Source organism: Capra hircus, chromosome 12 (assembly GCF_001704415.2).
Source record: "Capra hircus breed San Clemente chromosome 12, ASM170441v1, whole genome shotgun sequence".
Classification (NCBI taxonomy): domain Eukaryota; kingdom Metazoa; phylum Chordata; class Mammalia; order Artiodactyla; family Bovidae; genus Capra; species Capra hircus.
The window spans coordinates 69,930,772-69,956,119 of record NC_030819.1 but is presented as its reverse complement, the minus strand read 5'-3'; the positions used below and the strand labels follow the sequence as shown (position 1 = coordinate 69,956,119).

Genomic DNA, 25,348 nt, shown 5'->3' with positions numbered 1-25,348 from the left:
TTTATTTGAAGAATAGTTGATGTACAGTATTAGATGTTACATGTGTACAACACAGTGAGTCACAATTTTTAAAGGTTGTGCTCCATTTATAGTTATTATAAAATATTGGCTATATTCCTTGTATGGTACAATATATCCTCATAGCTTTTTTATTTTCTAAACTCTGTTTATTTGGCTGTGCTGGGTCTTGGTTGCGGCATACGGGATCTTTGTTGCCATGTGCAGGTTCTTAGGCATCTGAGATCTAGTTCCCTGACTAGGGATAGAACCCAGGCCCCCTGCATTGGGAGCTTGGAGTCTCAACCACTGGACCACTGGGGAAGTCATGCTTATTTATTTTATACATAATATTCGGTGGGCCAAGAAGTTCGTTTGGGTTTTCCTGTAAGATGGTACAGAAGAACCTGAACGAACCTTTTGGCCAGCCCAGTAGCTGCTGCCTCTTAATCTTCTAGCCCCGCATTGCCCCTCCCCATGCCCTCGTGCACGGGTAACCACTGGTTTGTTTTCCATATCTGTGAATCTGTTTCTTTTTCATGATGTTCACTAGTTTTAGAGTCCACATGTAAGTGGTATCATACGGCATCTGAAAAGATATCTTCTAGATAGAAGCATTTAATCAAATCAAGCGTTTAATCTAAACTGTAACTAATTTAGATGTGTTGGGGAAGTCAGTGTACATTTCAGAAAATTAAGAAAATCCTGTAAATTACTTTTGAGTGCACACTGTAGACTGGGTCAGATATAGCACGGTCTGAAATAGCTTTAACGGATAGGCAAGCCAGTAGACTATATCAATGAATACCCCCAAACACTTTCTTTTCCATAGTACACCTAGGATTTTTCCTCTTACTAACTAGAAAGAAAGAGCTGCTCGAGAAAATAAGGCAGAGAAGCTGCTTTTCAAATTCCACAGATTTCATGTTTCTGTGCATAACATTAGACATGGTCTCACCGTATTTTTAATTGTTTTCTTTTTTAAAATAAATCACATGGAGAAACTGCTGATTTTTGTGTGTTCCAAAACAAGAGACGTGTCCTGTGAAGCCGCTTTGAACGTATGGGAACCATTCAAAATTGATGACACCCTCTGGGATGCACTGCATATTCCAGCCGAGTAAACAGTCATAAATATTTGATGGCGTGATGAAGCCAGTAGAGGTGATGGTGGTGGTGTGTCTCTGCGTCTGTAGCTTCTTGGCTGGTAGGATCTCTCAGCGGCATTATCTTTAAATGTCAAATGGCTGTTTGGTGCCAGCAACCCAATTCCCATCTTAGACTAGAGATGGGTTTAATTAGTACATGGAAAGAAAACCTTTATTGTAAAACACAGTTAAAAACACTTCACTGTTTCCTATTTTTGCTCTCGCCATAGAAATGTCCTGTTTGTGGAAAACATTACTTTATTGCTGTTTACGTAGTGTGCCTTTGAAGAAACTGGGCTTGTAATCTTTTCTTCTTGGTGTTTACAACAAAAGGTTATGTTGATTTAATATATGTGCCACTGTGTCTTTTCCTGTTAGAAAGTGTCTTAATTCAAGAAATGTGGCCAAGAACAATATAAGTGATTAAGCAAGACTTGTTCCTATATATATTGGAACAAACACTTTGAACCTGGGTTACACAGGAAGACTTCACAAAGTGTAAAACCTATTTTAAGCAGTTGGAGAGGTTGTTGTTGATGAGACTCACGAAGAAAATGTACCTTAGAAAGTTTTTAGAAGAACGCAGAGCAGAAAAGCTTTTGGCAAGTGTCTGGGTGTTGTGAATGAAACGAAGAATAGGGAGCTTAGCTTCAAAGTTTCATCTCAGAGATTTGGGGGAACAGAAGCTACCCCCAAAAGGCACAGAATTTGATCATAGTGTTTCCAGAACTCTTGGTTAGTGGTTTTACTTTTCTGGGGTGAAATGCACAGAGCCAGGAACTGGTTTATTCATTAGAAGCCCCTTTCTCTGCCAGCATCTTAGGTATTGCCTGTAAAGAAGCGGGCTGTCTCTTGAGCAGAATGTTATCACACCGTACAAGGAATCTTTTTTGGCTATTTTTTCTGAAGCCTGGCATCCTTTTTGGCTGCTAAACAATGTGCAGAAAGAGCCAGCTTCCTGATGGCTGTATATAACCTGTATCCCCACATTCCTTTGGGGGCTCATTGGGAGAATAATCTTTAATCCTCAGACTGTAGCTCTCTATTTGAAGGACTTGGGAGAAGCATCCTGCATGCTAGGTTTGCCTTAGAAAGCATAGATTTTATAATTTTTGTTATGAACAAAAACTAATTTCATTGTTTCTAAGAATCTTAATTTTATCCCTGAGAAATACAGCTTCTCCTTGCATTGACCTTCCTGAAGAAACTCTCAATTATAGGATAGTATTTTTGTCTTTCTAGAAACAGAGAAAATGGGTGATGTCTTCTTAAACTGGAAAAAAGGAGAGGAGTTTTGCTCACTCTTTCTTTTATGAAGATCATAGGAGCTTTACTCATTCAGACTTGTATTGCTCTTTCTTTTATGAGAATCATACCTGGTTCAAAGGGGAAAGGAGAATATTTAGGTATATATATATATATATATATATATATATATATATACACTTTTAGATATATATATATACACACACACACACACACAGTTTTAGATATATATATATACACCTTTGGGTACACACACACACACACACACACATATTTGGAACTGGCCTTTGGTAACTGAGTTGTGCTTTGTGAAATGACTGATCAGCAGGAAGACACCAAAATACAATGAACCATGTTGGAATTTGGAAGTATCATCTTAAAATTTGAAAATGTTTTCCATAGACTGCTGGAGTAGAAAGTGGTCATCAAAGGCACCCATCGCAGGAGCAGCAACTTGGGGTTTAAGCCTTGCCTTTTCTAATGTGTTTTCTGGGCATTTGCTTTTAAGGTGGAACCTTTAGGCAAAAGCCCTTAAAATTTTTAGTTCATATTTATAAATTATTGTGCCGGGAAAGTTATTAGCATTGGTAGTTGAAGGGCTTTATTAAATGTGAATATGTTCATAATAGGTGTTTCTTATCAGACTCCATTCCTGTTAGTATAGCCTAAGCTTGGCAAGACTTCCAAAAGGGATTTTTCCATTCTACATATCACCTGATCACAGACGTGGTTTTAGATCAGTGTTTGTATTAAAAAAAAAGAACAGAGGAACACAAAAGGGGCATTATGGCTTATGATAGCTAGACTGCTGTCAGAATTTGTTGGGTTTGTTTTCAGTTCTGCTTCTGATCTTAATAAAATCTTTAAGATCTTTGTGCTGCAGATTTGCTTTCTGAAAATAGATGAACACTCTCTCCCAATGCACTGTATAAATTTTCTTGTTTATGTTCATTCTCAACGTTTTTTCTGTTAGCCCCAAATGAACATGCTGCAGATTACATTTCTATTTCTTATCAGATGGACCAAAGCTCTTTGAAACATTGCCGTTTCATCAACAACAAGCTTATAGTTCCTCCAAGAATGTTACAGTGTACCAAGTTTTATAACAGGTGTAGTAATGAAAAAATTTTCACCATTGTCATCACCTCCGCCTCATCGCTTCTTAATAGCTAAATATGATTGAGCTGTTACACTGTCATATTTGAGCCCTTCAACAACTCTTTACTTGAGATAGGAAATAGGAAAGTGATGCATCCCTAAAACACATTATTTCATAAATAACAATCGCGGGAATTAGGGAAGCTTATTTCTGTGGCCTTCACTGTTTGCTCAGCACTTTCCCCGTTCTCATCTTGTTTGCTCTGCTGCATTCCATGCCCTTTGGACCATTTCAGAATTGTAAACATAGTTTATGAATTAAAACACATAGTTAGAGAATTTTCCAGTAGGCCAACCTAAATATTTAAATAAGGGAATTAAAAATATTCATGCTACTCTATCCATGCTTTAAAAATTTTTAATGCTTATAAATTTGTGCCTTTCTTTTTCCCTTTTTATTTTTTTTCAGAAGTCTGTTTTTTGTGTATGTTTTAAAATTTCAATGACTAACTCTATTGATATTTTCTTTTCCATGAATTTCTGATACTGTCATATTTCCTTTGGTCTACTTTCTAATAGTTTTAGTCTTTTTTTAATTTATGGAGCTTCCAGTTATTGTTCTTTTCTTATAGGAGCATTTAAAGCCCTGGGTTTCTATGTTTTTAGTGTTTTATCACTCAAGTTTAGGTGATTCCTAGAAGTTTTGATATATAGTATTTAAAAAAATCACTCCTGAATCATTTCTGATTTCCCGTATTTCGTTTTTGACCCATGAGTTTTCTATAGAATAGATTTTAATAGTTGTCTTTTAAAATTGATTTTCAATTGCATTACATTTGGAGGATGTTTTGTTTGACATTGTTTCTTTAGGTTGGTTGATATTTGCTCTATAGCCCATGCATAGTTAATTTTGTAGATATTCCACATGAACTTGGAAAGAATGTATGCTAAGTGTTGTGGACTGGATTCTAGTGAATCCACTAAGTGTAACTTACTGCTGCTTTTGCATCTCACTTATTTTAGGGGTTTTACTCTTTTATAGCATGCATTCTCCAGTAGTGCCTTCAGGGAGAGTATATGAGTGCAGCCTTTTTCTGAAATGACTTTCTTTACTCATTTTTAAGATTCAACTATTTGTACAAAATTTTCATTTGTACTAATATAAAGTGTTAAGTTGACAGCTCTTTTCTATTGTGTTTCAAAGATATTAGATTTTCTGGCCTCTGTTTTATGTTTGTAGAAAATCTTCTATATTTTTTCATTTGATTTCTTCTCATATCTGTCTTTGGTGCTTCTGCACTTTATGCTACGATATGTACAGAGATATATTATTTAGATTTATCTGACTGCACACTTAATTTTGCTTCCTAAGTCTAAAGATTCATGTCTTTCATAATTCCAAAAACAATCAGTTATTACCTTTTTAAATACTGCACCTTCCTCTATTTCTCTGTTACTTCTATTTTTTTAGTGTACTCCCTTTTGGTTATATGTCAGACCTCTCATTCTCTCACATTTTTAGTCTCTTTGTTAGTTCTCATTTCTTTATATTTGGATAATATTTTTTAAGCATGACTATGCCTTTAACGTATCGAGAGTGAAAGTGCGGTTAAGTGTGAAAGCAGGAAAAATGGTAGTACCATGAGATTCCTAATGGAGAAGAGTCTTAGCAATTGAGATGCGTGGCCTAAGAACTGTGCGCTTGACTCATTAGTGAAATCTGATGCACTCTCTTCTGCTTCCAGTGGGATACTTTGTTGGTTGCCTAAAAACAAATCGATACAGTAAGTTCCCTGCCTGCAAAACTTCAAGTCACAAACTTTCAAGTATACGCACTTGTGTTCGCGTGTTCAGTCCCGTGAATCGGTTGTGTGTCTGGTGCACGTTGTCATGTGCCTGCATCCTCTACAGATGGCTGCAATTTTGTGCGCTGTACAGTACTGTGTAGAGTACAGTAGTACCATCTCCCGCCTCCTCCCCCTCCTCTAGTCCGCAGCTCTTCCTTCCTGTTTCCTCGATGCCAGCCCCTGTATGCCAGCTGTTGTGCTGTACTACTGTACTTTTCAAGGGCCTGTACTATAAGATTGAAAATGTTTTCTTTTTTGTGTTTGGTTTTTATGCATTATTTATGTGAAAGGTATTGCAAGCCTATTACAATGCAGTACCATATAGCCAATTGTGTTAGCTGGGTACCCAGGCTAACTGTATTGGTCTTATGAACAAATTAGACTCAGGAATGTACTTTTGAAACGCACCTCATTCATTTGTGAAGGACTCTATGGTGCTGAATTTCTTTGACTTTTTTTTTTTTTTTTTTGATTATAAAACTTGATGAGAACTAGTCTTGTTCCTTTTGGCTTTATATTGAAGTTTGTGACAATTTGACTTCCTAATCTTCAATCTTGTTTTTGTTGAACTCTGCCCCACCCCCCCACCCCCTTTTAAAAAAATCTTGTCAGCATCCTCATGCCTTCTTCCCTGAAATTAGGGCTTTAAGGAAGTAGGTTTTGACTGCAGTCTGGAGGTCTAGTGGCCAACCCAGGGTTTTGCTTTGGTTCTCTTTACGTTCTTACTTGCTTGTAGTAACAGTTACAGTAACTGGACAAATAAAGTTTTTGTAAGAGTTGTTTTTGAGAAAAAGAGACACAGTATTGGTTTCCTTGGGTTCCCAATCCAGATCTAAATGCATCACTTTATGTTCAAAAGCAATAAAACATATGCTGTAGTGGCTAGAACATTGCAGAATACGATGTTAAAAATATTATCCTATTTCTGAAAGGAATGCTTGTGCTCTAAGAACTTAGGAAGGAGAAATGTTGATAAAATAATGTAGCCAAGACTTTCAGCGTATGTAATAGTCTCAAATGACATTTTTTTCAGGGATGAGAAATAAAGTCAAGAATAAGTATGTATTCTGTAGTTCTTTACAAAGAGTTGAGGGATTGGGTGCTTAGGATTCAGGAGGACTCATTATGAAGAGGGCAGTTTATTCTGTAAGGCTTTGTATTTCGTCCTCTGTTATTTCTTGGAATACCTTTATACTCTCTGGAGCAGACGGACTGTCAGAACAGATGCCATGAGATGACCTCTCTGAATTCAGTTCAGTTCAGTCGCTCAGTCGTGTCTGACTCTTTGCGACACCATGAATTGCAGCACACCAGGCCTCCCTGTCCATCACCAACTCCTGGACTTCACCCAACTCTTGTGCATCGAGTCAGTGATGCCATCCAGCCATCTCACCCTCTGTCGTCCCCTTCTCCTCCTGCCCCCAATCCCTCCCAGCATCAGGGTCTTTTCCAATAAGTCAGCTGTTCGTATGAGGTGGCCAAAGTACTGGAGTTTCAGTCTCAGCATCGGTCCTTCCAATGAACACCCAGGACTGGTCTCCTTTAGGATGGACTGGTTGGATCTCCTTGCAGTCCAAGGGACTCTCAAGAGTCTTCTCCAACACCACAGTTTAAAAGCATCAATTCTTCGGCACTCAGCTTTCTTCACAGTCCAACTCTCACATCCATACATGACCACTGGAAAAACCATAGACTTGACTAGACGGACCTTTGTTGGCAAAGTAATATCTCTGCTTTTTAATATGCTATCTAGGTTGGTTATAACTTTCCTTCCAAGGAATAAGCATCTTTTAATTTCATGGCTGTAATCACCATCTGCAGTGATTTTGGAGCCCCCCAAAATAAAGTCTGACACTATTTCCACTGTTTCCCCATCTATTTCCCATGAAGTGATGGGACCAGATGCCATGATCTTAGCTTTCTGAATGTTGAGCTTTAAGCCAACTTTTTCACTTTCCTCTTTCACTTTCATCAAGAGGCTTTTTAGTTCCTCTTCACTTTCTTCCATAAGGGTGGTGTCAACTACATATCTGAAGTTATTAATATTTCTCTCGGAAGTCTTGATTCCAGCTTATGCTTCTTCCAACCCAGCATTTCTCATGATGTACTCTGCATAGAAGTTAAATAAGCAGGGTGACAATATACAGCCTTGACATACTCCTTTCCCTATTTGGAACCAGTCTGTTATTCCATGTCCAGTTTTAACTGTTACTTCCTGACCTGCATACAGGTTTCTCAAGAGGCAGGTCAGGTGATCTGATATTCCCATCTCTTTCAGAATTTTCCACAGTTTATTGTGATACACACAGTCAAAAGCTTTGGAATAGTCAATGAAGCAGAAATAAAAGGTTTTCTGGAACTCTCTTGCTTTTTTTCTTATGCTTATTCTCTGAATGGTGAGATCCAAATAGCTAGAAGATTTGGGTCATTTTGAGAGTTGGATCATTGGGAACTGTGTTGTCTTGTAATCTCAGCTTATCTACCTTATCCTCCTGAAATCAGGCAGTGTTTTTCTGAAACTCCATTTGGCAACTGGCAAACCTTTGCAGAAAGGGATGGGAAAATGATATAAGAAAATTGATCCATTCTACTGAGTGTGTAGTCCTTCTGTTCATAAAAAGAGAATAAGAGAACCAGAGAAAGTCTGCCTGCCAAATTCCCTAGGAGAAAAGAAGTTACTTATTTCCAACCACAGTGAATGCCATTAGCTCCATTAGAGTATAAGTAGAAGATTGTTGTTGTTTAGTCGCTGAGTCATGTCAGACTCATTGCAGCCCCATGGACTGTAGTTGGCCACTCTCTTCTGTCCTTGGGAGTTTCTAGGCAAGAAAACTGGAGTGGGTTGCAATTTCCTACTCCAGGAGATCTTTCAGACCCAGGGATTGGATCCACGTCTCTTATTGGGAGGTGGATTCATTACCACTGAGCCACCACCATTTCCTAAAAATATATTCTATGGAAAAGCTTCTGGATGATAACAGGTACACCTACTTAAGAAAAGTCCATGTATCATGCTATCAGAACTCTTCTCCTTTCTTTGGTGAAAATGAAAGAGTTAGTCACTCAGTTGTGCCCGATTCTTTGCAACCCCATGGACTGCAGCCCACCAGGCCCCTCTGTCCATGGTATTTCCCAGGCAAGGATACTGGAGTAGTTTGCCATTTCCTTCTTCAAGGGATCTTCCCAACAGGGATTGAACCCAGGTCTCCTGCACTGAGCTATAGGGAAGCCCCCTTCTTTGGTGAGGTCTGTGTATGAGCATCTCCTAGAAAGTGCTTTTCAGAACATCTGTTTCTAAACAGGGATTTAGCAGAATGCTGTATCACCTAGAGAACTCTTTGGGAACTGACCTCATGCCTAAAAGAGAATGAGGTTAAAAAGCATATGCCTTAGTGATATCTTGTTCAGAGGCCAAGGAATCTGTATGGACTGGATGTGTTGAAAGATAAGATGAAATGTGAGTAGAGAAGAGAAAGGCCCTGGGAAACACTGTAACATACAGTGTGTTCACAGAGCTGCCACCCAGGCTGATTTATTTTTTATTTAGCACATTTAAAATATGTATTTATTTATCATTAATGATTAATTAAAATAGGCAATCCATTTTGAGAAACAGATAAGTACTAAAAAGTGCGAAGAGTGAAAAGCGCGTCACTCACCCACTAGTAGTCAGGTTTAAGACTGTTTCCTTCTCCTCAGCTCCTTAGTAAGACTGAACTTTCTCTGGAGTGGGGTGGGGGGATATTTTCAGTTTCTGAGAGCTCTGTATTACATAATGAGGAAAAGAATCACCTTGACCAAAAGTCTGTAGCAGCTGTGTCTTTAAATTGAATTGTCTGTACTGAGATTTTATTGGTGAAACAACCCCAGACTTCCTCTCGTTAAAACTAATCACCTGTTAAAGATAATTCTTTTTTAAAAAAGATAAAATCATAACTCTCATACAAATGTAAAATGTACATCTGTGAAAGTTTCTGTTTAACCCAGTAATTGATGGAGAACTGATTGAACGTTATATTTTGTTTAAAGGAAAATTCAGCGCGCGCGCACACACACACACACACACACACTCTCTCTCTCTCTCTCTCTCTCTCTCTCTCTCTCTCTCTCTCTGTCTGTCTCTCTCTCTAGTGGACTTGCTGAAATGAGTTGACACATAGTTGCAAAGCTGGTCAGTATCTAGAGGGCAGAAGTCAGTTGCAGCTCCTCTGCACTCCTCATGATTCATCTATATTTCTATGAACAGAAATGATTTGCACTATGATCATTTCTGCAAACACGGAGTTGTAAAATAACTTGAAGTCAGTGAAAGAGATCATCTGGAAGGATGTGCTAGACAAGACCCCCCACGTAGTTTATATCTGTATCAAAATTACTTACAGTTTTTTCCTGATATGCCAAGTAATTTATATTACCGTGTGCAAGAACTGTGTCACTGTGTGAACTATTTGAACAGGACTGTAGGTAGAAGAGGGGCTTTCCTGGTGGCTCAGCAGTGAAGAATCTGCCTGCTATGCAGGAGACACAGGAGATGCGGGTTCAATCCCTGGATCGGGAAGATCACTTGGAGGAGGAAATAACAACTCACTCCAGTATTCTTTTTTATTATTATTAATTTATTTATTTTAATTGGAGGCTAATTATCTTACAATATTGTGGTGGTTTTTGAAAGATGGTCAGAGACATTACTTTGCCAACAAAGGTCCGTCTAGTCAAGGCTATGGTTTTTCCAGTAGTCATGTATGAATGTGAGAGTTGGACTGTGAAGAAAGCTGAGTGCCGAAGAATTGATGCTTTTAAACTGTGGTGTTGGAGAAGACTCTTGAGAGTCCCTTGGACTGCAAGGAGATCCAACCAGTCCATCCTAAAGGAGATTAGTCCTGGGTGTTCATTGGAAGGACTGATGCTGAGGCTGAAACTCCAGTACTTTGGCCACCTCATGTGAAGAGTTGACTCATTGGAAAAGACCCTGATGCTGGGAGGTATTGGGGGCAGGAGAAGAAGGGGATGACAGAGGATGAGATGGCTGGATGGCATCACTGACTCGATGGACATGAGTCTGAGTGAACTCCGGGAGTTGGTGATGGACAGGGAGGCCTGGCGTGCTGCGATTCATGGGGTCGCAAAGAGTCGGACAGGACTGAGCAACTGAACTGAACTGAACTGAATGATGACCCAATATGCAAGACAGCAAAAGAGACACAGATGTAAAGAACAGACTTTTGGACTCTGTAGGAAAAGGTGAGGGTGGGATGATTTGAGAGAGTAACACTGAAGCAGCATGTATATTACCACTCCAGTTTTCTTACCTGGAGAACCCCATGGACAGAGGAGCCTGGTGTTCCAGAAGGTTGCAAAGAGTAGGACACAACTGAAGTGACGGAGCACGCATGTGCTCGTAGGTAGAAGAAAAAAATAAAGAGATGTTTAGGAGGGACTGGGAAACTTCTTTCACATCCTGTATTCCAGACTGTGAGAGGCCATTTGCATGTACTAGGTGGGGAAGACCGAAGACAGAGTGGGGGTGTTTTGAAGGCTGCACATTGCTTTCACTTTTGTGTGGCCAGTCATGTAAATGGGTGATCTTCAGGGAGTTTGAGAAAACTGTTACCTCTGGTGCATTACTCTCAGGAAGAGACCCTGTGACGTCAGGATCAGGAGAGAACAGCCTAGGGGCCTTGACAGAGGCAGCCTTTGAGCATCTGACAGCGGTGCCCAAATCTGCAGACACTTGTTTCAAGAGTTATCACCAGCAGTCTGGAGTCCTTCATTCCCCCTTACAGGATAAGATCCATACAGGATGTCTCACTTTCTTTATTCCTTGTGCCCGTGCTCAGTTGCTTCAGTCGCGTCCGACTCTTTGCGACCCCATGGCTGCAGCCCGTCAGGCTCCTCTGTCCATGGGGATTCTCTAGGCAAGAACACTGGAGTGGGTTGCCATGCGCTCCTCCAGGGGATTGCCCCAACCCAGGGATCAAACCCAGGCTTCCCACCTTGCAGGTGGAGTCTTTACTGGGTGAGCTGCAAGAGTCACTAATTTTTTTTTATTAGTGCCTATATGTGGAATGAAGAAAACTGGTGTAGATAATTTCATTTACAAACAGAAAGACAAGAGACATAGAGAACAAATGGGGAAAGAGGCGTGGTAGGAGGAATTGGGAAATTGGGATGACACGTAGACACAATTGAGAGTGCCAGTTCCTAGGCAGGTGGATAAGAAGCCTGGGATCCCTGAGGAGGGGAAAGGGGTCTGGGGTTCTCAAGGAAGAGGAAAGGGCAAACTTTTTTTCTCTACACTCCTTGCTGCTGCTAAGTCACTTCAGTCGTGTCCGACTCTGTGCAACCCCATAGTTGGCAGCCCACCAGGCTCCCCTGTTCCTGGGATTCTCCAGGCAAGAACACTGGAGTGGGTTGCCATTTCCTTCTCTAATGCATGAAAGTGAAAAGTGAAAGTGAAGTTGCTCAGTCGTGTCCGACTCCTAGCGACCCCATGGACTACAGCCTACCAGGCTCCTCCATCCATGGGATTTTCCAGGCAAGAGTACTGGAGTGGGGTGCCATTGCCTACTCCTTAGACTCACCTAAAGTGATTTTTTTTCTTCAAGTCTGAAACTGATGATTCCACAACAAACAGCTCAGTTTAAACTCTGTGCTAGGGATTATACAACAACAGTGTATCCTGCTTGAGGACAGTTTCTCCTTCCTGAAAACCTGCTGGCTAATTCTGATATTTTAGAATGCATATTATGGGAGTGGGTCTAGTAGGATCTTTCTACTGTTAAGTTCTAATCCTGTTATCCTAAAATGTAAATTGTGGGAGTGGGTCTGATAACATTTTCACAAACTTGAGACATTCTTTTGATTTATTGTAAATCACTCCGTTGCTGACACTAGCGAAGGGGGCATTCTCCGTCCCCCTTCTGATGTCTGTGTCAGAAGCTTTCTGTGTTCCTTTTTCACTTTAGTAAAACTCTGCTACACAAAAGCTCTTGAGTGATCAAGCCTGGTCCCTGATCCCAAAGTTCAGTCTTCGGGAGGTCGCGAATCTAACATGGTTCACCCTAAGCGGTTGCTATTGACTCTATAAGAACCTGTGTGAAACACAGGGAACCACTCAGTGCTCCTATGGTAACCTAAATAGGAAGGAAATCCAACAAAAGGGGGATATATGTATGTGCTGTGCTGTTCTGTCACTTCAGCCGTGTCCGACTGTTTGCAACCCTATGGGCTGTAACCTGCCAGGCTCATCTGTCCCTGGGATTCTCCAGGCAAGAATGCTGGAGTAGATTGCCATGTCCTCCTCCAGGGGGCCTTCCTGACCCCGGGATTGAACCCAGGTCTCCTGCACTGCGGGCGGATTCTACACCCACTGAGCCACTTGGGAAGCCTGAATATATGTGAACGTATAGCTGACTCACTTTGCTGTACAGCTGAAACTAATACAACATTGTAAAGCAGCTATAGTCCAGTAAAATTTTTGTTAAGAGTCACTAAATTTTTAAACGCAGTTAAGAAATATTGGTTGCTCCAACACTTTTAAAATACCTGATCCACGTTCAAGTCGGAGGTAGGGGATCACAGCTCAGAGGGATGTGGCCTGTCTTGGTAGGAGTTACACTTTAGGATTCGTGTACATTTCACATTTTATCAGTGCACTCAGGCAGCACAGCACTCAGTAGGTGTAAAAACTAACTGGATTCCTTTCAACGTTTGACACCAAAGCATCTTCTTTCCTTGGTTTGGTCACATGCTTTCTTGCCCAGTCTTCTCCTCCTTTCTGTCTCTTCTCTATTCCTGTGTCTGGATGTTCTTTCTCTTCCTTCACCTAAATGCTGCTGCTGCTGCTGCTGCTGCTGCTAAATCGCTTCAGTCGTGTCCGACTCTGTGCGACCCCATAGATGGCAGCCCACCACACTCCCCCATCCCTGGGATTCTCCAGGCAAGAACACTCTAGTATTCCCCAAAACTCCATCTTCGGTCCCTAAATCTAGTCACTCAGACCTCATGCCTTATGTGTGTGTGTCCAGTACATTCTCTGTCACTTTGACTTATTTTAACACTAGTCCTCATTTTCCCAGTTGACTAAAATCCAATTTTTCTTAGATGCCTTTCAATGCCTCAAAATTTAACATGTGTTAAACTGAGCCTATTCTTTTCTTTCCCAAATCAGTGTATTTGGAACCTTGTTCCTGACCATGCTCCTACGGCTTTTCTCTGGACCCCCACCCCCCAGCTTGGAATCTCAGAGATGATCTTTGACCCTTTGCTCCATTGCTTTTTATATGAAACCAGTTATTGAATCACCAGCCTAGCACCTCACTCCATCTTGCTTAAAATCCAGAGGCCTTTTCCTACTGCTTTCTTGGTTTGCCTTTATAATTTTTTAATTAATTTATTTTAATTGGAGGCTAATTGCTTTACAATACTGTAGTGGTTTTTGCCATACATTGACATGAATCAGCCGTGGGTGTACACGTGTTCCCCATCCTGAACCCCCCTCCCACCTCCCTCCCCATCCTGTCCCTCTGGGTCATCCCAGTGCACCAGCCCTGAGCACCCTGTCTCATGCATCAAACCTGGACTGGTGATCTATTTCACATATGGTAATATACATGTTTCAGTGCTATTCTCTCAAATCATCCCACTCTTGCCTTCTCCCACAGAGTCCAAAAGTCTGTTCTTTACATCTGTGTCTCTTTTGCTGTGGTTTGCCTTTATTTTTTATTCCAAAGTAAAATGAGCAGAGGCTATATTGTGTTGAGGAAAAACTACAGACGTTGACCTGAAGCCCAACCCGCCTGATTTCATATCTTAGCACAGAGTGACTCATTAGTTAGACAGCTTGAAGCAAGTGGTTTAAATTCTCTGAACAACCTAGTTTTGTGTCTGAAAAGTGTGTGCCCGTGTGCCCAATTGCTCAGTCGTGTGTGACTGCTTGCGACCCCGTACGCTGTAGTCTGCCAGGCTCTGTCTGTGGGATTCTCCAGGCAAGAATACTGGAGTGGGTTGCTGTTTTCTCTTTCAGGGGGTTTTCCTGGCACAGGGATCAGACCCATGTCTCCTGTGTCTCCTGCGTTGGCAGGCGGATTCTTTACCACTGAGCCACAGGGGAGCCCCCGGTCTGAAAAGTAAGGGGATTTGATACTTTATTATAGGATTATTGCGAATGCAGATAAGATGATAGTTGTCCTGCCTAGCACAATGCCTTATCCATAAGAACCACCCAAGAAAAGTCCATTGAATTGTTGAATGAAGTTTGTAGCATGCGTTGTCTAACGAATTCCAATGTGGGTTAAGAAAAATAGTAGTAAGAGGTCTAGTATTTGAGTATTTGAGTAAAGTAAGTGGATTTTATAGTATTTTTAGGAATGAGGCTATGTTGCTGATTTGTTGGGTATTAGAGCAGTTAAGTGGAACTGTATTATTATAGGCTGTCATGAGGGAAGCTTTCTGAAGGCTCACTTCCTTGGAAGGACACATGAGAAGAAAAGGGTGTACAGAGATTTATATTCCTACAAGTCTACCTGTATCAAACATTCAAAAATTCCTGGAAATAGATAGAGAGGCTCACATCTTCAAATGATAAACAAAGATGTTCAAGCACTTTAAATTTTATTATGAATATGTTTTGTTAACTCAGTGTCCCTGGGTATAAGTTGATCTGAGCAGCCAGTTCTCATTTAAATCAGTGTCAGTAGCCTTTTCCTTTTTAACAGGGAAGAATGTTAAAGTAAAGAAAAATGTATTTCCTTGGTTTTGGTGTGGAGTGGCTGAGAGGAGAAGGCAGGTAACTGAGGCGCACCTTCTTGGGAGCAGAAAGGTGGCGTCCATTCTGCATGGAAGATGGTTCTCGAAAGTGGGAGAATTTTCTTCAGTGCTGATACATCTTTCCCAGCCACTTAGGGATCATTTTCCTGGTTGCCAGCGACAATGTTTTACAGAAGGCTGTGGCCTCTATACTCTTAATACTTAAAACCTCAAATCCATGTTGTTGCCTCTGGAGGTGTCTGGCCAATTAATATTCTTGCTGGTGTCAGGTTGCAGAGTTCTCTTTGACATTCAAAGCTTCCTTGGTTTTGAACATTTAGCTCCATTTTAGAATGAAGGAAGGACATGATCAATATTGTAGAGGAAACTTGAGGAATAGTTTTTAGAGCCTTGTCGTTTTAGAGTTGAAGAGCTCTTAGAAAAAAGGAGAGGAAGTAACTGAGAAAGGGACAAGTTATCAATAACTGTACTCTGAAATCTAATTACAGACATCAGTAGTGGTTGCTAACCATTAGGGGTGTCAGAAACCAGAATATTTTAAGCAAGGGTTTATTTATACTCAAGAGGAGGCTGATGGCTGTTATTGTGGGAAACCAGTTCAGTTGCAGAAGCCAAATATGGTGCAGGTATGCACAGCAAAAATGCACAGCGAAATGGCTGGTACAGCAATTGCCTGAATTTTGAACTGCTCTTTGTTTCCTCCTTTTCTTTTAGTTTTCTGAAGTTCAGTTTTACCTTCTCAGAGCATGGCCCTTATTGTGGAGGGTGTGAAATGGATTGGTGTAGTGTTCAAGAACTGGTTTAAGATTCACTTGAAATGATGACCCTCTGTTTCTAGTTTTGCAGCATTTTAAGTTTTCAAGTGATTGTCATCCTCGAGTGGTAGGTAGCAGAACTCCTTTCAAAGTTAGCTGTAAATATAGACTCCCAGATTTTATGCGCATGCAGAGTTTCACATTTCTATCTAAAAATACCCTGTAAAATATTATTAAAATTAAATTATATTTGTAGAATTTATATTTTTAAAATTAAAGTTGACCAAGATATCTCCAGGCCACTTAAAGCCAGGATCTGGTTGCTGTTGGTCGTTGGCTCAGGCATGCGAGGATGGTGGGAATGAAGGGGGCGGGCTGGCCACGAGGGGAAGTATTAAGTCACTTGGGGAAGTGAGGGTGAGAAATTTTGCTGTGGTGGGTTTTCAGAATGAACCAAGCCGGAAAAAGGAAATTGTTCTCTATGGGTATTGTTCACTGTTGTGTGGACATGAAGACAATTAACAGCCAAGTGTCGTCTGCACAACAGAAGAAACCGTTACTCTGCCTTTGATGAAAGGGGAACAGGGTATGCAGAAAGAACATAAAATTAAGAGAGGTGTTCTGTGCAAGAGGAAGCTTACTTGGCTCAATGAAGTAGCTGCTTTTCACTGCAGTCCAGGCACAGACAGTGCGTTGAGAGAAGCAGTTATACAGTAACTCCTGCGTCCTTGTTTATTGCTTTCCTTCACCGAGACTCACGTCGGGTGAGCCTGGGGCGTTCTCACCATGAGACCCACCTGCTTTCTTTGTGTCCTTTAGCTGCATACTGTGACATTTTCTTCATAGGTTTGTGATGGTTAGTGATTCCGCATCATTATTTCTGTTCCTTTTTGGAACGTGTGTGTGTTCAGGCTCAGCGGTGTCTGACTCTTTGCGACCCCATGGATTGCAGCCCGCCAAGCTGCTCTGCCCATGGGATGTTTCAGGCAAGAATTCGGGAGTGGGTTGCCGTTTCCTTTTCCGGGGGATCTTCCCAACCCAGGAATTGGAACCATGGCTCTTGCATCTCCTGCATTAGCAGGTGGATTCTTTACCCCTCGTTCCACCTGGGAAGCCCGGGAAACCAAGTAGTAAACAGAGATGATGATCCCTGGGTATTCACGTTCTTCCAGAGAAATGACAGGATCCTAGAGAAGATGGGAGGGAGAAGGTCCGTTGTGTGATGACACGTTTTAGTCCTGGTTCTCCGGGCTGGAACAAGTAACTTGGTTTGTTTTGGCATGAAATTTTATAGCCCAGCCTGGTTCTCCACAGCATGCCTTTGAATGGCCATCTTCAATTGGCTTACGTTTTTAAAAAATAGAACAAGAAGCCATATTTTACCAGTGGCTGAAATTTTAGCAATCAGGAAATAAAATACATGGCTAAAACCTAATTCAGTTCTTTTTGATCCCTCCCATTGCTTTTGCCACATTAGTGGTGTTGGGTATGGTTTAACCTTCATGTACAGATTAGGTGTTGGGCCAAGCACTTTTATATCCATAAACTAATACATCATATTAGGTAAGTATTATTACCTATGTTTTATGGATGACAAAGCCAGCGAGGTTAGTTACAGAGACGATTGTAGTAGAGATGAGATTTGAACCCAGGTTTTCTCCACAGTTAGTGACCTCTTTACCAATTGCATAGGTGAATCTGTTATAGAAGTCTTTCTATAAATAATTTTCTGTTAAGTGAAAATTCCATGTTTCATGTTGAAGTGAACCCATTCACTTACAAAAAAGATACATTCCAGTAGAATAAAAAAGTATATGCTGCCTGATAATAAAATCACATGTATATAGACATGTTTTTATCATCACATACATTAAGGAAAATAACTGATAAACCAATAATAAATAATGTCAAATACCAAAATTAGATCTGAACGTATTGATATTAATAAGGAAGGCCATAGTCAAAAATGTATTAAAATAAGACTCTAAAAGCAAACATACAGAAGTGACTTGGTTTGTGAATTCTTTAATTTAGGAATTAAATGAAGGGAGTGATACTTGAAGAGAAATTTAGCCTGCAGACTTAGGCTATCAGAAACATTCAGATTATGGTGAGCTGCTTTTTTTCATCCTGAAATGGGGAAACAGATCATTAAGTCTGGGAAGAAGTCATTTGGCTGAGAAACATGACGACAAAGCCTTAGCAGTAGTCACGGACTCACAGGGCCCACTGCCCTCCTGCCCCGTGCCCCCCGCCCCCGCCTCGTCCCTCCTAACGCCATCGTCCACCTTCATCATCTCCATCTCAGACACCAGGCCCACCCAGCCCGGACAGGGAGAGAGACGGGAGGCGCTGGGCAGCCCTTGCTCTGAGATGGCAGCAAGGCCCAAGCCACCATGGCCGAGTCTGTAATTTCTACGTCTGAATAAGTGGCCCTCTTTTCCCCCATTAATTTACTCTTTTGTAATGAGTGAGTGTAAAAAATCTTTTTTTTTTAATATTGCTTTCAGATGTGACTCCAGGCTGGATTTGAAAATAAATGTTGGCCATTACCTTATCGGATGCTGTTACGGCCTTATTTTTAAACCCCCTTTCCTCCGAGGGCCTGTTCAGAGTGCAGAGGGCTGCCGCAGACAAGTGGGGGCCGGGAGGGTGGGTTGTGGCCTGAGGCACTTATTTGCTTGAGAAAAATTGCTGCCAGATGAGTGGTTTTTAGAAAGCTCTGGCTGCTGATGTGGTCTTTAGTAAGGAGAGGATTAAAGGGAGTGCAGTTTCTCCTCTTCTTTATAAATATTTGCTGGAGAGCTAATGGGTTTTTGTGTGCCTGTGTATTTCCTTTTTCTATTGGGGAAATTACCAGTAATACAGCAACATCCTGTGATAAAATATACGGAGTACAGGCTGAGGGAATGGATGGATGAAATAGAGGAAATATGCCCCGGGCCTGTGGCACGCCGTAGTATGACTAGTCCTGGCATCTTGATTTGCTTACAGGTGATTAACGACAGTATCAACAGAGGAATGTGTAGGGCATAAATAAATAGGCTCTTCCATCAGCTGCTTTTAGCAGAAAAAGCATTCATCCCCATCAAAGAAACCACAAATGCTCTCCCAAGCCTAAATTTTATTTTCAATTAGTTACCCAGCCTGGAAGAACGCCAGTGGGAATAATCCCATGTAACTTCAAATGCTCCCGTGTCTGAAGGAACAGAGCCTTCATCACATCGCGTTAACGGTATATATAGACGCTCTGCCAGTGCCGTACCTGCTAATCTGATTAGATGCCTGCACTGAGGTAGTGAGACTGGGAATACTGTAAATCTGAGTTTCCAGGCAGACAAACACAGGAAAGATCTCCAACTGTACTCGCTGATTCTGTGGAAAATAGGAGCGTAGAAACTTCTAAAAATACTTACCTTTGTTCTCCTTATCCTGTCTTCAAAGGGGAGTTCAAATATGGCTCCAAAATGCAAGGATTAGCTTACTATGTTTTAATTTACCGATCCTCACTATGTGAAATTATATATTCATAAATATTTTAAACCACAAATTGCATTCCAAAATATTTCCTTGTTGCCTTTTAAGAAGGGGCTTCCTGGGTGGCTCGGCGGTACAAGATTCTGCCTGCAGTGCAGAAGACGCAGGACATGTAGGTTCGATCCTTGAGTCAGGAAGATCCCCTGGAGAAGGAAATGGCAACCCACTCCAGGATTCTTGCCCAGGAAAATGCCATGGACAGGAGCCTGGTGGGCTACAGTCCATAGGATTGCAAAGAGCCGGACACGACTAAGCAACTGAGCATGGATGCATGCCTTGTAATAAACTGAGTTCTTTCCAGAAGGAGTGTGAACAAAGCTTGAAGAAAGCTCTCCCAGCAGGGCATGTGGAAGGCCCCCTCCTCCAGCCAGAGGAACCCTGCTGGGTTCCTACAGGTGTGCAAGGGCAGCAGGAGGGCTCTGAGGGCAAGAATCACAGGCTGGCAGCCCTGGTCCCTTTGTCAGGTGCCCCCACACAGCAGGAGAGAGTGTCAGGGCGAGCCCACCACCCCAGTCCAGCCTGTTATCCTCGCCGGTGGAGCTAAGAGCTCTCTGGTCCTTCTGGTGCCAGGATACAGCCCCCAGGCTCTCACTCTCCTCCCCTCTTTGCTGGACCCTCCTAGAGAAGGCTGTGCCCCTCTCTGGAAACAGCTTTCTTTGTAGGCCTGCACAGTGGAGAGAAGATATGGCTGTACGTTTTCTTGCTAAACCCTGGTTACCTGGCATCGGGCACCTGGTCAGGGTGGTCGCTGGCAGGCACCCAGATTGGAGAGGTTATTTTGACAGCACAACCCCTGCTTTTTCTGAGCCCGTAAGTTAGAGACACCCTTTGACTAACCAGCTACCCACCCCCTCATACAGTAGGGTGAGGAAGTAAAAGATTCAGTTGAAATATAACATATGGAAAAGTGCACAAATCTAAGTGTACATCTTAATGAATTTTCACAAGTAGAAACACCCATGTAACCAGTATCCTAGTGAAGTTTCCTTTTATAATGATTTCTTCCTTAATTATAGAAGCAATTTGTAGGAATTTTTGAAAAATACAGCAAGGTATAATAAAGAAAATACAACCCATGCATTGTACTTATTCCCCCTAAAATGATCACTGATTAACATTTTGGTGTGTTTCCAGCCTGTCTGTTCCTCTCATATACACACAAAGATTATATATATATATATATATATATATATATATATGCATGTCCATAAATACACACACAGTCCTGCAACACGTGTATGTGAATAAACACAGAAGTTCCAAATAATTGCAATAACATGCATAACCTCTGAAGCTTCATACATGTGTGTGTGAATACACACAGAAGTTCCAAATAATTGCAATAACATGTAACCTACAGATTTGTAGATACTTAACTATCTGGTGGTTGGCTTCCTCAGCAGAGTAGCCAAGATATAAGGGGAAACGAAAAACCATTTGTCTCCTTACTCGATAGCAGGAAAAGAGCTGCTTATGATGGAGGGGATAAATAGATGGCTGACACACACTTATGGGTGATCCATAGGTTTCATTTATTCAGTATTTTCCTGCTCTCTCCTAGCACTGACGATAGGAAGTGTAAAGACTTCTTAATGCAAAGCATTAAGTAGAGACCTTTTCATGCAGAGCAAGAGTGAGACCTGGACTCACATTTTTCCGGCTCCTCCGTGAAACTGAACCCCTTTTGGCTCTAGCTTCACTTTTACCAAAAGGCCAACTTTCCTTTTTCTTTTTTTAATTAGCTCTCTCACAGATAGCCAAGCAGAATTTAACCACAGAGCTCTTGCTTTAACAAAAGGAAGCGGAATCACAATGTTGGAAATGGGCCCGGTGGTTTTGTGAGTTGCAGTGAAATGATCTTCCCCATCACGACGAAGATGGATGCGATGGTGCTTCACTGCACTGAAAAGCTGGGGGCCTTGGTGGTCGCTGAGTCTCCGCTCACACTCTCGGGAAGGGAACAGTTGGCACCAGCTTCCCGTTGCTGTTGGTTGAACAGCCTGTGCTGTCCATCTGCTTTCGGGCTGGCCAAGTCTGCAGGGGGCTTGATAGGGTCCCTCGTGCTGAGAGAAGCTGCTTCCATCAGAACTGCCTGCCGTTCTCTTTTTTACTTATTTTTAAATTTTTTGTTTTATTTTTGTTTTGACTGCAATATGCAGAATGTGAGATCTTAGTTCATCTGGGATCGAACCTGTCTTCCCTGTATTGGGAGTGCAGAGTCTTAACCCCTGGACCGCCAGGGAAGTTCCTGCCTCTCGTCTTTTAATATCTTTTATATCCTTATGCACTGGGGATTTGAATGTTTACACATATAGAAAGTTTACTGGACTTTTTATATTTGCAAAATGTTTTCTTAGATCACACCTTTCTCCTTGCTTGTTAAAAAGCATGTTCACAGGAGCATCCATGGTGGTCCAGTGGTTAAAACTTCACCTAGTTCAGGGAGCTTGGGTTCAATCCCTAGTTGGGGAGCTTAGATCCCACAGGCTCCCCCCCCAAAAAACAAAAGCAAAAAAAAACACATAAAATAGAAGCAAGCAATAGTGTAACAAATTCAGTAAAAGCTGAATAGTCCATATCAAGGGAAAAAAATCTTTAAAAAGACAGTACGAGTCGAAAGGCATTACAAATAAATATGTTCACAAACAGTAGGAAGTAGCCTGCATGTTTACCAAAGTTCTTATGTTTCTTTGCAGTCGGAATCAGCTGTCTGCTCTGCCGGCCTGCCTGTGTGGTCTCCCTCTCAAAGTCTTAATCGCAAGTAACAACAAACTTGGATCGCTGCCTGAAGAGATAGGTCAGCTCAAACAGTTAATGGAGTTGGTATGTTACTGATTTTTCAGATGCCCTTCTTGTTTGTTTCCTAATCATAGCCCATCAAGGTAATCAGAAAGACTTTTTCCTACAAGGGGTCAAGGAGAAGATCATGTTGTTGGAGGTCTGTATATGATGAAGACATTAAGTGGGGAAGGGAATAATCATGGCCTTGCTGTGACAAGGAGTTCCTGAAATTTACCGCTTTCCTGTAGTTTACGCTTCCTGAAGTTTGCAGGATTTACAGTTTCTCAGGTTCACAAATTATGCTATGGTAGTTAGACCACTTTTTTTTTTCAGATTGGATAAGTAAGTTTGTAATGAAATATGGATACACTGGCAAAATAATCTGCAAATTAATTAGTAGGCCACACTTTGTGAAGGTGTATAATTAAGTCAGAAAGAACAGAGTGCTCTGATTCTGTAAGGATTTTAGTAACCATTGCCCCCAATTGATGTGACTTTAGAATGTGACCATAACCCCAGGGATAAGAAAGAAGAGCAAATTATAAATAGGCAGAGATGGGTTGGAAGTATGTACCTGAGGCCAAGAGGTCAGCTTTTTCACCACTAATTGAGTTACTGACCTTGTTTCTAAAAGGGGAAAAGCATGTGTTCTTTCTCGACTTCCATTGAGCTAAGGTATCTTGGGTGAATGAAGAGGCGAGACTAAGCAACTGGGCTCAACCATAATCATCACAATTTATCCTCCAACAAGAGTGCTTCCATACCGTCCTGTTGTCGTCCAGTCACTCAGTCATGTCCAGCTCTTTGCAACTGTCTCTGTGTTAAGCACAAAGCAGGGTGTTCTGATTACAACCATGAAAAGGGTACAGTACCTTCCTTGAATCAGACTCCAATCTAGGGCACTGATGGCCCATAACTTTTCTCTTGCGTGCCAGTTCCAATGAATTTCTTTGTGGCTACCTGGAACACTGGGGTAATGGCTTATGGGGCCCAGATAGAGCGTGTTGGGACTCCACGGTCAGGTGTGTGTCTGGAATTGGCTCAGAAAGGAGCAGCACCCATGTCACGTACGTATCCACTTTGACTTTAGGAAAGAAGTGAGTAGTTGCAGTATAAAGGCAACAGAGCTCTACAAAGAGTGCCTTTGTCTGTGACAGCAGAATCTGAAGCTGATGCCCACTAGCTCACACCAAGAGCTAGGAGTCACATCACTGGTACCACGGCATCTGGTCAGGGATTATGAGTGACCAGCAGAAGACACTGGAAAGGTATTGAGAAGCCATTGGTTTTCTTACTCAAGCTTTCCATACTTCTCTGTACAGTGGAGAGGTTGCCTCGCCCACAGATCCCAAGGTTAAATGTTCTTAAGCTAAAGTATTTAGCAGGACCTGCTAGCATGTTTCAGCCCTGGTGTCTGAGTGAGAGAGATGAGATCTGGATCCAGTGTCCTCTTCTGACCTGGTCAGCGATGCCCAGGGCCTTCGGCCACACTGCTCGGACATGGCTGCTTGATTGCCGCCACCTAGAGGGACGATTCCGAAAGAAGACAGATATTAATTTGGGCGGATACAGTCCTCCTACAAAGTCTCTATTACAAGAAGTAAGTGCTTGGCCTGGGGTCTGATTGATTCAGTCCTGGGTTGAGAATGGTTTGTACAGGAAGAGACCTTTGAGAGTCAGTCTCCTTACGTAAGTCCAGGTAAGGGACAGACTTGTGAGCACTTTTGAGCATATCACTCTTTCTGCAAGGACTGTTTCTTCCTTCTCTTCTTTGCTTGGTCAGTTTTTAGCCAAATTGATTTCACTTCCTCCAAAAATCCTTCCCAGATTCTCCAAGCCAGAGTAAGGTGCTCCTAAGGCCAGCACTGTCTACATAGCACTGAATTTTTGTGGAACCGCATTTGTCTTCTCACTTGGCGTTCTCTAGGTCAGTACCCACTAAACCCAGAAAGCTGCTTTAGCACCGGATCAGCATGTTACTTGTTGTATCCCAGTGCTTAAGACAAGACATTGTTGTTTAGTCACCAAGTTGCATCTGACTCTCTCTGATCCTATGGACTATAGCCCTCCAGCTCCTCTGTTCATGCAGTTTTCCAGGTGAAAATACTGGAGTGGATTGCCATTTTCTTCTCCAGGGGAATCTTTTCTGACCCAGGGATCAAACTCATGTCTCCTACACCGACAGGATTCTTTACCATTGAGCCACCAGAGAAGCCCCGACGCAAGATTGACATCCCCAAAACGTGATTGCTAAGGGCTACTATTAGGTCGGGGAGAGTGGGCCAAGAAGGTGGCTTGGGATAGATTGGGAAGGTTCCCACGTGCCATGCCAGTGAGGGGTGACTCTGTCTTTCAGTCCAAGTTAATTCAGAAGTTTCCATATTAACTGATCCCAGAAAACAAAAAGTATACCAAAAACACTTGGGATGAAACTGAGAGTTATATGCCTTTAAAAAAAAATGCTTCTTTTAGGATTCTGATAAACACCCAAATCTAAGTTTACTAGAATTTGGATTAGGTCTTGCCAATCCAGTGTGAATAAGGAGCTGGGTTTTTTCCACTGCCCAGGCTCCCATGGAGTGGATGGGTGGCACGTCGGTGAGGTCAGTCTTTGGCAGCCAGCGTGTGTTTCGGTCCCGCTGCACCCGGGCTTAAGCTGACAGCGTGCCCGCCCTCAGCTGTGTGGCTACCGGCCTGCTCATCCACTAAGAGGGGGCGCACGTATTGAGCCCTGGAGCCAGCCCCACACGGAGCAGGGCTTTCCTCGGGTATTCTTGTCAGCTGCTGAGCTGGCATGCGGCAGAGGTGGAAGAGCACCGTCTGCAGCCTCAGGGCACACGAGCTGCTGGCTGGCTGTAAGGGGGTGCTTTGGGCCTTTTCTTTGCTCCCGGACCGGAGCCCAGCTCCCGAGAAGGCCGCTGTTGCTTCCTGGATCCAGCACCGTCAGCAGCCCCCTCCTTGTGTCTTTTCTCCACTAGCAATAAACTGTTGAACCCCTGAGCTCTGGAATGTGAGAGCCATAGGGGTTTTTTAAAAGACATCTCGTCCAAACTTTGAACATCTTGCAAAAGGAGAAATCCAAGGCAGAGACATGGTGAATGACGCCCGGAAGGTCACCCTGGTGTAGCTGACTTACAACCCAAACAGAAAT

At 42.2% G+C, this 25,348-nt stretch overlaps 1 protein-coding gene across 2 annotated transcripts in view; it reads left to right on the top strand.

Annotated features, from left to right (window-relative positions):
• Positions 1-25,348, top strand: part of LRCH1 (leucine rich repeats and calponin homology domain containing 1) — a 221,550-nt gene that overhangs the window by 115,753 nt on the left and 80,449 nt on the right. For both annotated transcript variants that reach the window (XM_018056756.1, XM_018056757.1), the window contains exon 3: positions 22,113-22,239. In XM_018056756.1, the coding sequence (XP_017912245.1) occupies positions 22,113-22,239 (127 nt within the window). The remainder of the gene's footprint in view (positions 1-22,112; positions 22,240-25,348) is intronic.